General features: G+C 48.6%; 1 protein-coding gene across 4 annotated transcripts in view; it reads right to left on the bottom strand.

Moving 5' to 3' along the window:
- Positions 1-5,802: 5,802 nt before the first annotated feature.
- SRGAP2 (SLIT-ROBO Rho GTPase activating protein 2) overlaps positions 5,803-12,890 on the bottom strand; it is a 115,450-nt gene continuing 108,362 nt past the window's right edge. For all 4 annotated transcript variants that reach the window (XM_030000405.2, XM_030000403.2, XM_030000402.2 and 1 more), the window contains one exon: positions 5,803-12,076. In XM_030000405.2, coding sequence (XP_029856265.1) covers positions 11,693-12,076 — 384 coding nt within the window. In that variant the 3' untranslated portion in view covers positions 5,803-11,692. The remainder of the gene's footprint in view (positions 12,077-12,890) is intronic.

Genomic DNA, 12,890 nt, shown 5'->3' on the forward strand with positions numbered 1-12,890 from the left:
TATGGGATTGCAAAACCCGCTCTGCAAGCATCAGCTGCGGCTGGAGGAGGAAATGCTTCAGCTTCCTGCTCGAGAAAAAAAATTCCCAGAGTTGCAGCCATCCCCAGGCGTGCCGGGCTCCGCAGCCGCTCCGCCGGCTCAGCGGCCAGGGCCGGGATGGACTCCGGTAACAGCAAATGGTGCTGAGCACCAGCCACCATGCAGCCCTGCCTGGGACGGGGAGTCGGGAAGCAAAGTCGGCTCAGGATCGGCATCCAGGGGCTGCGGCAGCCTTCGTTAGCCACGGCGGGCACCCGCCGTGTGCGGGGTCAGTGCTCGGCCCTGGCTGTCCCTGGCACGGGACGCAGCATCGCACGTCGGGATGCGTTTGCGATGAGCTGCTGCCACTGTCCTGCTTTACAGAGCCACCGGCTGCTCCGGATGGCTCCTCAGAAGCCATGCCAGGGCCGAGGTGGTTTAGCTCAAGCTGTCCGTCTCCAAGAGATGCTGCGCAGGAGTTATAGGTCCCAGAGGCTTCCTGCATCCAGCTGCAGGGATGGCTCCTGCAGAACTGCAGCTCCCCATCCCCGGGGGCAGCCCTCGAGCAGGTAAAACTGCTCATAATAAAGCACAGAAAAGGAGGGAGGAAGCAGGTGTAAATCGAATAAAGAGCCCTGATCCTTTCCCCAGCCCATCCTTCCGCAAACCCATCCTCCATCCCTGTGAAGCAATGGGTCCGGCCCAGCCCCGGCACTTGCAAACGCTTCCAGAGGGTTTCAGAGGTGAGCAAGGGGCAGAGGGGAGATTTTGGGGCATTTCCCGGCTCCAGTGACAGCCGCTCCCGAGCTGCACCGCCAGCATCTCTCTCACCAGGAGTCACGCGGTGATTCAGATCGATCAGGTAGATCAAGGACTTTGCATCTCAGTGAAAAAAAGTGAAGGTGGCTGTGTCGGGGCTGAGCATCGCTGTTCCCCACGTGAACACGGATGCCGTCTATCCCACGCCGTCAGTGGGCAGCACCCCAGGATGCTCACGGCAGGGCCACGGCACAGCCCCACCAGGAACCCGGAGCTACAGCAGTCCCTCCATGGGATGTCCCTAGAGGGGGACCAGAACCAGCCCCAAATCCTCGGCACCCAGCCCTGCCAGGGCGAGAGGCAGCAGGGAGAGCGGGCAGGGGTTCACAGCGCGGGCCGGCAGCTGGCAGATGGGATGCAGAACAGGGTGCAGGGTGGGATGCGGGAAGCAGGGTGAGATGCAGGAGGCAGGGCGGGATGCAGGAGGCAGAGCAGGGTGCAGGGTGGGAAGTGGGATGCAGGGCAGGGTGGGATGCGGGAGGCAGGGTGGGATGTGCGATGCAGGGTGGGATGTGCGATGCAGGGTGGGATGTGGGATGCAGAGCAGGGTGAGACGTGGGATGCAGGGCAGGGTGGGATGCAGGGCAGGGTGAGATGTGGGATGCAGGGCAGGGTGGGATGCAGGGCCGGGTGAGACGTGGGATGCAGGGCAGGGTGGGATGCAGGGCAGGGTGGGATGTGGGATGCAGGGTGGGATGTGGGTTGCAGAGCAGGGTGGGATGCGGGATGCAGGGTGGGATGTGGGTTGCAGGGCGGGATGCAGGAGGCAGAACAGGGCGCAGGGCTCTCAGAGCACACCCCTGCTGCCTGCACAGGGCAGAGCGGGGCTGCTCACGCTTCCTGCTCGCTTTCTGGCTCAGAGACACCCACGCCTCGCCTTGCCCAGCCTCAGCACCGGCGGCCAGGGTCTCACCGGCAGGAATTATTTCAGGCCGGTGTGGACGTGTGTCTGAGGGCCCTGTCCTCACAAAATGAAGCCTGCAAAGGTATGCGAGTACATCAGTGTGTGGTGCATCCGAAAATTGATATGACACTTCACCAGCCTGCACACAAACTCTGCGCCTAACTAGTTTGCTAATTACTGCTGAGCTTCACTTCCCAGCCACGTGCGAGTCTGCTTGAGAAACCTGCCAGAGAGCTGCTCAGCTGCCAAACTGCGGGGCACGGGCTGGCCCTTGCCCTGAGCTTATCGAAGGGGTGTCTCAGGCTGGTGCTGGGTAGCAGAGTTCATGATAGTCTGCAGCTGCGGAAGCAGAGTGACGTAAGTCTAACCAAGCGAAACTTTTAATCACTTTGATTAAAGTCATTTTGCTGCAGCTCAGCTAACAGGAAAAGAAAGGGACAGGGTGACTTCTTTGAAGTCATTTCCAGCCTTATTTTCTATGTGTGTGGTAACTTGTGTCCTTCAGGCTGTGCTTGTCCCCTCCAAACGGGACCATTAATCTCTCCACACAGCACTGGCCAAGATCACACGCTGTGGGTGCAGGATCCAGCGTGGGTACATGCTGGCTGGGCTGCTTTGCGGTATCCCTCCCTCACCAGACAAAAAGATTGTTGATTAGAGCTGGAGATGCTTGAGAAGCCTTTCCCCAGGCAGAAAAAAACCCCGCATCTCGTTTCTCATCTCTGACCACCACTGAAATTGTAGATAAGAGCAGTTAACGCAAGGAAGAGGGGCAAGTAAAACCTCTGGAGGGAAATCCCAGCTTTCTCCTAGAGCTGCCCAAAGGCAAGGAGCTGCTGCGGATGCAATTGTGCATCATGCACCACATGCTCACCCCCTGCACCCGCTGCGGCTCTGCAAAGTCAGCTCCTGCACAGGAGCCCCGGGAGCCCAAGGAGCCCATCCAGGGATGGTGGAAAGGGGCTGTTCTGCAACTCAGCTGTCTGTTGCAAGAAGAAACGGAAACAAAGATTTTTAAAGGCAGAAACCCCAGACTCAGGCATTTTTCTGAGACTTCTGACCTGTACGCATTGCTTCAGCTTTCACTCATGGGCGAGCAGATCTGAGCTGGTGCGGGGGAAGGAAATCATCAAAATATTTTATAACATCCCAAAAAGATTATTTTCAGGTTGTGCTGCAAGTCTTTTCACACAGCTCTCCATAGACATTCCCAAAAGGGAAAACAACAAGCCTTGATGCCAGGATGGTGCCAGTCCTTGGAGCCCAAGGACTCCAGGACATCCCAGTTACCCCAGCAGCTCTCCTGGCTGGTCGCACCTTCAGGTTCAGCCTCGGTGGGAGATCCCAGTCCAACCCCAGGAACTCACCTGCCAGGTTTTGCCCTGAAATAGAGCCCAGCTCCTTCCAGACCCCCCTTCCCTTCTTTTGCTATCCTTTTACATTTCCTAGCTTATTTCCTTTCCCTAGTTGCCCCAACAGCAGATTTTATCCTCTCCATCTCAAGGCTGACACCCAGATCCCATCTGACCCGCTCAGACCGTTCACGTCCATCGTCAGAAACCAGTCAGTCACACTCAGCGCCAAACCTGCGGCGAGAGCCCGGGGCCGTGCCGTGCCCACGGGAGACAAACCCTGCGTGGGACCCCAGCACCCGTTTTGCACCGGCTGGGAGAGCAAAAACACGGCCTCGAAGCCAAATTTGTAATAAAAATAATTGTTCCAGCTGGTGGCAGCAAAGCCTAAAAAATAAAGGCCAAGCAGCGTGCTGTGCCTACAGCAGGCACCTTGTCCTTGGGGGGGGCTTGGGACACAAAACCGGGGCACAACCAGGGGCAGGGGAAAGCCACGGCCCCGCCGCTGTCCCCACACCGTCCCTGCGACAAAACCCAGCTCCTCGGCACACGCGGAGCGTGGGACGCGTCCAGGAGAGACCGCAGCCCCAGGGACCCCCTGTGCCGGGGGCACCCGCTGAGCACCCGGCTGCACGCTGCGTTACGCACCCCGCTGCACACCCGGTTGCACACTCGGTTGCGTGCAAGGTTGCTGCACACCCAGGTTGACTTTTGCCTGCAGCACGGTTTGTCCCAACGGAGCAAAGCAAAGCAGGACCCAGGCGTGGCCTCGCCGCGTGTCCCATCTCTTCACATCCCGATCCCATGGTCCTGCCGGAGCATCACCTTTCCCACCCTCACCGCCCCTTCACAAGTGGCCGAATCCTCCCATCCCTTACTGCCGTGTTTCTTTATCTGTTAAAACCAAACGTAACAAGAGGTTTGTGAGAAGAGGGTCAGGCCTATCCGCAGTTTGGAAGAAATGATGCGATCAGAAGGGTTTAAGGGATTAATTACAGTGTCCTCCTCTGTGCTGTTGGACTGCAGCGACTAACGGAAAATAAAAAGTAATTTGTTATATGTGTCACCCCGTTACCTTTCTGACTCCTATTTCATGCTTTAAAAAACCCCAACAACCAACATGCCAGAAGCCACCTGCGTCCCCCAGAAATCAATGGACGCTAATTGAAGATTCACTCAGACGGAAGGGAAGCAGGATTCACCCCAGCTGTCAGTTTATGGAGGACGGCTCCTGGCTCACCTGGCCTCTTTGGCCGATCCCGGAGGAGGCAGAGCCCCGGCGGGCAGCGCTCGGGCCAGCCTTGGGCCAGCCAAGGTGGGTGCTTGGCTGCACAAGCCATGGTCCGGTTTCAGGGTCCGCGCTGCAGTTTCAGTTCAACACGGATGCCGGGCAGGACTCTCCCACCCTGCGCAGCCGGAGTTTGCTAAACCCCTGCCAGCCGCCCCGCAGCAGGACCGGGCACTGGGGTGGCAAAGGCGCATCTGCAAAGGCAGCAACAAAAGCACCGTGACAGCCTCAAACTGCAGTCCGCAGGTTAAAAAAAATAACTTACTTTGCGTATTAGAGGCACAGGTCCGTCCCACCTTGCTGCAAAGTAGACCTGCACTCTGCAGAAAACAGTTTTTTTTCAGCAAAACAAGCTTCTGCAGCAGCAATTTGAGACACGAGAGGCAGATACCACAGAGCAGTTGCTGCCTTGCCCACCGCGGGTGCCCAGCCTGCTTTAAGGCATTACCATTTAGGCTGCTGTGATTTGAGCCACTAAACTAATGAGTAAAGGCATCCCAGCTTTGGAGCTCTTGAACCCCTACACCAGCTGCTTTTAGAGGAGACGTGGGCCATCACCAGCACGGGGGGAGCGGCTGCTCGAGCCCCCTCCTCACCCTGGTCCCCGGGGAGCAGAGGGATGCTCCGTTCCCGCAGGAGCTCAGCCCAGGGGCTGTGGGGTTGGTTGTCCCCGGCTGACTTCCAGCACAGAACAAAATGGCTCGGTTAAACGTGAAACCTCACCGTAAATAATTAATTCCTTGAAACCTAAACAAAGAGAATCCAAAATGACAAAAGCCTGACACCGTTTCCCCACCGTGCTCTGAAAAAGGCATACTGAAAAACTGAGATGGGGAAAGCCAGTAATAATAATAACAACGATCCAATCCATAATCTCAATCTTAAATCCTCTTTCCCTGAGACAGTTGGAGACCCATCCTCTCCAGGAAAATGATGAAGATTAAGCATTTTTAAATCAGGTCATTGCAAGGGAAGTTTATGCTCTACTGAATCCTGTTATTACTGGTAGGTATGTGCAAGCCAAGGGTGGGGAAACATGGGGCTCTGCCTGCGGCTGGTGCGGTTCAAAGCACCACGGTTGAGTCACTTATTTTTCAGATCCTCCTTATCGCCATGCTATGGACCATTGTCTCCTTCCCCGCTGCAATCAAGCATCCCAGTGCCTATGAATGACACTGGGTATTTCTGCACCCTGCAGAGTCTTCCTCACCCACTTACCGGTCCCAGTCGCTGTTCAAAGAAAATTCCCAAGGATTCCCCGCACTTCCCAAAGCTGGTGCCGCCTGCCGAGGAAGGCACCCGCAGGAGATGCTCATCCTCTCCCTCATTCAAACACAGGCACCCGCGCTCGCAGACACACACGCTCGCTCACACAGACGCGCTCGCTCTGTACATCACGTACGGGTCTCCACAGGTCAGTATTTCCACCATACCCAAAACATTTATTTCTCCAAAACTATTGCTAATGACAATGGATACATTTTGTTGCCCCAGTATGGATTTAACATTTCCAACACATATACTCCTAATACTGTACAATACTGTACCAAAAGGAAAAAAAGGATGTACCTCCATATTGTACAGTTATATATACAAAGTACAATTTTACACAGTTTAATATATACACCATATATATATTGGTGTAGAAGACATGAAACAATGGAAACCGTTTTAGCAAGAACATTCCATCCCACCATTAAACAACTGCTGTTAATAAAAACCCAAAAACCAACGCACCATACGAGCCCGAGCCCACTATTGCAGGACTGAGGTTTCAGACCAACAGAGAAAACAAAGATTTCTAGACTTTGCAACCGAACTTTCCTACATTACAGCAGAACCATGACATCACTGCGATCCTTTAAAATGCGTCAGAGATGGTTTTCAATAATTGCCCTATTTTGGCTACATAGAGCTGGTCTTTTGAAGAACCTGCTGCTCACAAATATTGCTCCAGCAGTTTGGCACACTCACGAGTCCAATCCCATTGGACTTCGGTTATTCAAATTACAGGACTCTGCCTGGAGAGAAAGGCTGGTGAAGTCCACTTCAGAAGTAAGGTTACTATAGTGCCTTTAAAAGGAAGGGTCCATCTATTATTTCCATTGCAAACTGCTAAATATTTACCCTGTATGAAGCTTGGTATATCAAGTATTAGTACAGTAGGGAGCTGCCCTCCCTCTCCACCTTTACCTCTTTTTGGCCCATCATTGAAAAACAACACTCTCTTGTCTCAAACTACATAATAGGAAGCACAAAATGTAGTAGGGGAAAAAAAAAAAACAACAACCCAAAACCAAAACCTTACATTTTCCAGGCCTTGAATTGCTGTTTTGGCATCTCTAGATCTACCAAAATAGACTCCTAGAACCAAGCCTGGAAAAGAATTCATCTGCCTTCTGGCAGGGCGGTCAGCAGAGGCAGAGGTGAGCGATTAAAACTGCCCCTGCAGCTGCTGCCGCTTGTGCGTGACGCAGCCGCTGGACCATCCCGGCCCCGTCGCAGCCTCGGCGGGCACAAGGCAGTGGGTCAAGTATTTATGGTTTTTTTTTTCAAGTACCAGGTTGTCACACACACACAGAGACAAGCAGAAAGCTGATCCGGAGAGAGGATTATCTTCAAAAGTGATATGTAAGCTCAAACCCCAAAGTTCAGTCCAGAGCGCCAGTAAGTGCTCGGCGTTTTCCCAGACCCGGAGGCTGGAAGCATCCTGCAGAGAACGACGTTCACCCACGAGAGAACATCGCTCCCTTCTGCGAAGGCCTCTAGTACTACCGGTCTGCTAAAGAAACAGCCTTATGTCTATAACTGCATTTGTGGGATGTTAGCCAAGGCCAGATAAGCCCACAAAAAGGCTCATTATTTTTGTGAAAACTAAAAAATCTCAAAATAAATAAATCCCCAGCTTGTTAAACTAATTTTCTGTTCTGGATAGGCTCATTAGTGATGGGAGTGCCCAAATGCTTCCGTTTTCCTTTTAGGTTTGTTTTGTTTTTTTTTTTAAAGCAGTTTTCCTAGCTTGTGGTTCATAGGCCAGTGAGTAAATGTATTCATACTTTGCAGCACATCCCCTCTACAGTCAGGGCTCGACCCTGCCAAGTGCAGGTACCCCTGACCTGGCCCACCACGCCAGCACCACGCGCTCGAACTCGGAGTGGTAACGGGCAGAGGCTGCTCCTGTGCTTAACCTCAAGCCTGGGCTCACTGATGTGCTGGAGAGGGGCCAGACAGCTCAACATCTTACCAAGTCGACCAGACAAATTGTCTCGATGGGTATTTTTCCATCGTTACTGTTGCCTTACTAGCAAGCTATGCCCTGCTGAGAGCATAATCTCCTTTAAGTGTTCCCTCAATACGTATTTCATCAGGCGACAGAGCATTCCAGTCTATCAGGTACATGTATGTAAAGGACCTGAAGTGCTAACTAGAGACATTTATTTCTGTTGAAGAACATCTCTTAAATGCTTAACAAATCCCCAAACCTATACAATGTTCAACTGAATTTGAGGTTTTGACACACAGAAGAAGAGAAATAAGGCAGCAAACTCCATCTGCAACGACCTCTTTTGTCTTAATATTGCTAGAGCTCTTCCAAGCGCGCAGGCGAACAGCCGAGTGACTGCTCACCCTGTACCAAGTGCAAGGTGGGGAACTATAACAGATGGAATTTCTTGCCAAACTCTGAAGTGTTTTGATTCAGTAAATAAATTTATGAGAACTTGGTTATCTTAACCTACTTTTGTGCAAGAACAATCTTGCCTTAAAAAAAAAAAAAGAAAAAAGAAAAAAGAAAAAAAAAAATCAACAAAAACTCCCAAAACCCAACATATGAGGTATTCATCACAGGAAACCCAAAGACTCTTTTTGAACAGGTATCAAAATACATACATATACAACAATTTTTTTCTGCTGTCACAGTGCACTCTAATTATTTAATCACTTTCATTGCAACAAAATATCCAGTACAGATAAAGTGAGAGAGTTGGATCATGTCCCCCTGCTTTGACATGAAGAACAAATTTACAAGTTATAAACTGCGAGCCTTTGGATTACCTTAGAGAGGCAGAAATTTAGCAATCGTTAAAGCACACTGCTCAATTCCCAACTAGGGAAATAAAACATAAAAGGTTAGAGCTTCAGAAACTATTAAGACTGATCACCTAAAATCGTATTTTATTTTAAAAGTTTTGCTTTGGATTATTGCAATCCAACATCTGATGAACAAGAATCCTTTGTTCATACAAAGCACTATCAAACAGACATATGTTATTCCAGTTATCAAACACTTCTTGTCTTTATATTTGACACAAACATTACATAAAAGTCATGAAAGAGAATTTCCATGGAAGAGCTAATATTTCTTCTGAATATGAAGATATGAAGTAACATTGATACCTCCCCAAGCAAACCACTGTGTCGTACTTGTCCACTCTACATTGGTCTCTTCTACAAGATGCCCACTGGTTTTGCAGGGAGCAGTGCTGACATTTCCAGTTTCTCCTTCCCACCTCTCCTGCAATGACTGGTCATAAAACACTTGTGGCAAATGTTCTCTCAGCCTTGTATGTTCACAGAGTGAAGCAGACAAGCTAAAAGTTTCCTTTTTTTGTTTTTTATTCTCCCGCGTGTGTGTGTGCGTGTGTGAATTTTCTGCTGGCTGGCCAGACCCAGAGCACGTGGAAGAGGAAGGACGATCTTCAGCCTGCCATATTGCTTGCTGTAAGTGTAAGTGTCAATCACAGTGCACACCAAAATTCCAGTTGAGTTGCTCAATATACAGGTTATCCTGCTAAGCATATTCCCCTTGACAGTAGGATTGTCCCAGAGCTGTGGATGCTAGAGATAAACACAGTAATTTCATATACAGACAGTTGCTGTTACAGTAACCTGAAATCTTGGGGTTTTTTTTTCTCTTAATTTCCATTCATACTTCAGACCTCGAAGATAGAAAAGAGCATCTCCTCCAAATGTGCTGTGCATGGCTGGACACTTATTCTTAGAAACATGAATGCTAGGCATAAAAATATAAAGAAAATAAGGCATTACAAATGAGTCGAAGTAAATTTACAGAGATCCTGCTCTTGACACAGATTAACTTTGGTCGTTCATGACCAAAAAGAAAAGAAAACAAAAAACTCCCTACTTAAAAGTAAATGCCAGAAAGTTCTGCCTGAGCAAAAAATTACAAGTTTAATTCTATTTTTCCCCAAAAGAACAAGTGATTCCTTGGTGGTAAAAGTCCATCAGAACCTGAGAGCAAAGGTCGCTGGTCGCACTGTTGGGGATCTTCCCCTGCGAAAGGAACAGGGTAAGGTCCAGTGACAGTCACACACGTACCGCGGTGCTTCCCAAGGGGAACTGCTGCTACAGATCAGCTAAGGAAAAAAGAATAATAAGGAGTGTTCTCACTGAAATCTTTCCGGTGTTCCCCAATTTTCACATGTTCTTAATTTAGGGCACAGAGAAAGCTGGTCTTTTTAAAAAACCATCATTAATATGGATATAACACATCTATAGAAATGGGGGTGTGCGTGTGGGGATGGACAGGGACACAGTAAAAACCCTGTTCATTTCTCCAAGTAACATCCTAAATGAATCAGAAAAGTACATTTCGGAAACTGTTCTTAGAAATGCAAGTTTTGTTTCTTCTTTTTTAATTACTAAGTGCCGATTAAAATGACATTGCAGTCACAAGGAAGCCTTGTGTGAGAAAACCACAAATTTAAAAGAAACTCAGCTAAATGGGAGAGAAAAATTACTTTTCTTATCTTGTCCTTGCCTGAATTTATTTGATGAAAACATAAGATGTGCAGCTTTTTTTTAAATCCCAGAAAAGTTTGGGAACAAGGTGAACTGAGGGTCAGCCAGAGTCTCCTCTCTTGCAGGACTGCGAGATCTTCTTTACCGTTGTAAGTGGCACATGCCTTTTTTTTTTTTTTTAAATTAAATAAATGTTAGCATTGTGGAAAATTCTCAGTAGAGTACAAAAGAGTTCATGCAGCCTGCTAGCGGCTGAAGCATTTGCTGCCTACCATATAAATACAAATACTAAGAATTCATTCACGTCTGCAGAGTCCTACGGAGGCATGCCAGTCTACCAACGAACACGTAGGGAAGCCACTCCAGAAGCTGCATGCTGTCACGTCGCCGTCCCCAGCAGCGTTTCCTACACCGCTCTATAAGAGCAGAGATCCCTAAAGCAGTTCACAGCGGTCACAGCCACCGACCAAAGCATTTGCAACCAGAAAGAGGGAGAAGATACAAAGCTTGAGAACTTCTGATTGAAGTTTTTACAGTGCTTGTAACTGGGATTTTGGTAAGGATCCATCTTGATACATGATCAAAACAAGAACGTGTGCGTTAGTAAATGAACTCCCATCAGAGTACGCTTAGTTTTCAAAAGTTAACTTGTTTTTACATTCAGTCTCCCGAGACCACACACCACATCATAGCCTACGGGCTGAAAATTACACTGAAAAACAATAAAGCTGTTTTTAAATATGGGAGAGCAAAGGGGGAAAACAGCTAGATTGTCCATAAGCAACAACTGGGCTCTTTCTTATGCTCCTAAACCTCAGGAACATGTTTGTTTATATTTGCACAGACACATATTACATATAACTCCACAAAATCTAAGAGTGTTCCAGAGTAAACTATTTTTCATGACAAGTGTCGACTAAAGGATGAGGCTGGATGGCCAAGAGCTTTGGCCCTGGGGGGAGGAATGGGGGAGCAAACAAACAAAACCAGAGGATGTGATGGAAGTCGAGACAGACCCTTAACCACCATGGCACCAGCGGGCGACGTAGTAATAATAATAATAATGCACAAGAAACAGGCATGTCCAAGCTCCACGTAACCAGTGGCACCAAAACATGCAATAGACTAAAATCTATCCTATTGTTTCCCTGTGATAAATGAAACACAGAATATAGAAGTCACTACACCAGTATTCAAAACATGATGCCACTAAATATTTCTTTCAGTGGCCAAACACTTGAACAAGGCATCAACTAGAAACCAAGATCCAACTCATTGCTTTTTGTGTGTTTTCCTCCTCAGCTTCACAGTGACCCGATATTGGATTTCCTAAGTGTGGCGTGAACTGTTTTGCCTTACGAACATCACTGATACGGGTACATGGGACGAGGTTGTTACTACTCCCAGGAAGTGCTCCCAGCAGTAAGTAGCAGTTCACAACTAACCTTCAGCAGAAGTTCAAAAATTAGTTAAATAGGAATTTTAATGTCTTTAACAGAGTCTCTTCATCTGAAACAATACAGTTATATCCACAGAGCAGCATCAAGTTTATCAGACAGTACAGGACTTGTCAGTAGGCTGCTGAGATGCAGAGGAGGCAACGCCAGGGCTCGTGGTGTTTGTTTTGGGGAAAACTGTAGGCTTCGGCCGAGTTGCCGGAGGTTTCACCTGGGTGGCCATTTTGACCGACTTCACTGGCCTGAAGGTGCATGGTATGTCACCAGCTGTGCTAGCGCTGCGCTGGAAAGCTGGTTCAGTGTCCTTGAGGATCTGAGTGTGCAGAGGGCTGGAAGGTTCTGAGGTGGGGGCCACCACTGGAGACGTTTTCAAAGGCTCCAGGGTGTCAAGGACAACATCTGGCGTGTGCTTTACGCTGCTTTGCCTTTCCAGCTCCCGCAGCTCGTTCAGAGCAGAGTTCATAGTAGCTTCAATATCCTGCAAAGACAAAAGAGAAACTGAGTGAGTAACAGAACTCAGGCACATAAATATGGAGATAAAAGTCAGTCTTTAAGAACGATGCATTTGTTTTTAGCCTGTAAACACCAACACTCGAATCAACCAGCAGGCTGGGGACCTTCAGGTGTCAAAGTGCAACCCACACCAAATTACGCAGCATTATATACTGAAGCCAATAAGCACTAATATTTTCCATCAACAGAGAACAAAATAATTGCTAGCACTTTCTCGATGCTAATCTGGTCCTTTACTGGTCCTGATGCTGCTTGGACTTCAAAGACGACTACAATCCCCAAATGCAGCAACGAACAGAAAAGCACGCAATTCAAAGTATTAGGATCCATTCTTGTACTTTTATTTGGCACGTGAGATTCAGAAGAGTAAATTCTTGAAGAAAGGATTGATGATTTTGACACTGGCTGGTGGGCCACACACCGAATGCCGAAATCCTTGTGTGCTCTTGCTGCCTCACTGGTTTTCCTGCTGTCTGAGTAGTCTTCCCTTCCCAGAAAGGTATTACACGGGACTCAAAATTTTCATGTTTTAGAGAACACAGAAGATATCAGAAACATATATAGAAATTCAAGTTGGCACTTCTCCTTCCTCTTATAAAATATTACAGTAATTAAAAAATAAAGAGAACTTTCAGATAAAAAAGTGGGGTTTTTTTGTTCACAGCTGTAGCAGGACCTACATGTCTGCTACAGCCCGCGCTGCGGAGCCCACTGGTGCACAGAATTCACTGGAGAGCAGAAAAGCTCAGCCGTTCTGTGACTCACAGTTTGGCTACAGC

This window comes from Aquila chrysaetos, chromosome 24, assembly GCF_900496995.4.
Source record: "Aquila chrysaetos chrysaetos chromosome 24, bAquChr1.4, whole genome shotgun sequence".
NCBI lineage: Eukaryota > Metazoa > Chordata > Aves > Accipitriformes > Accipitridae > Aquila > Aquila chrysaetos.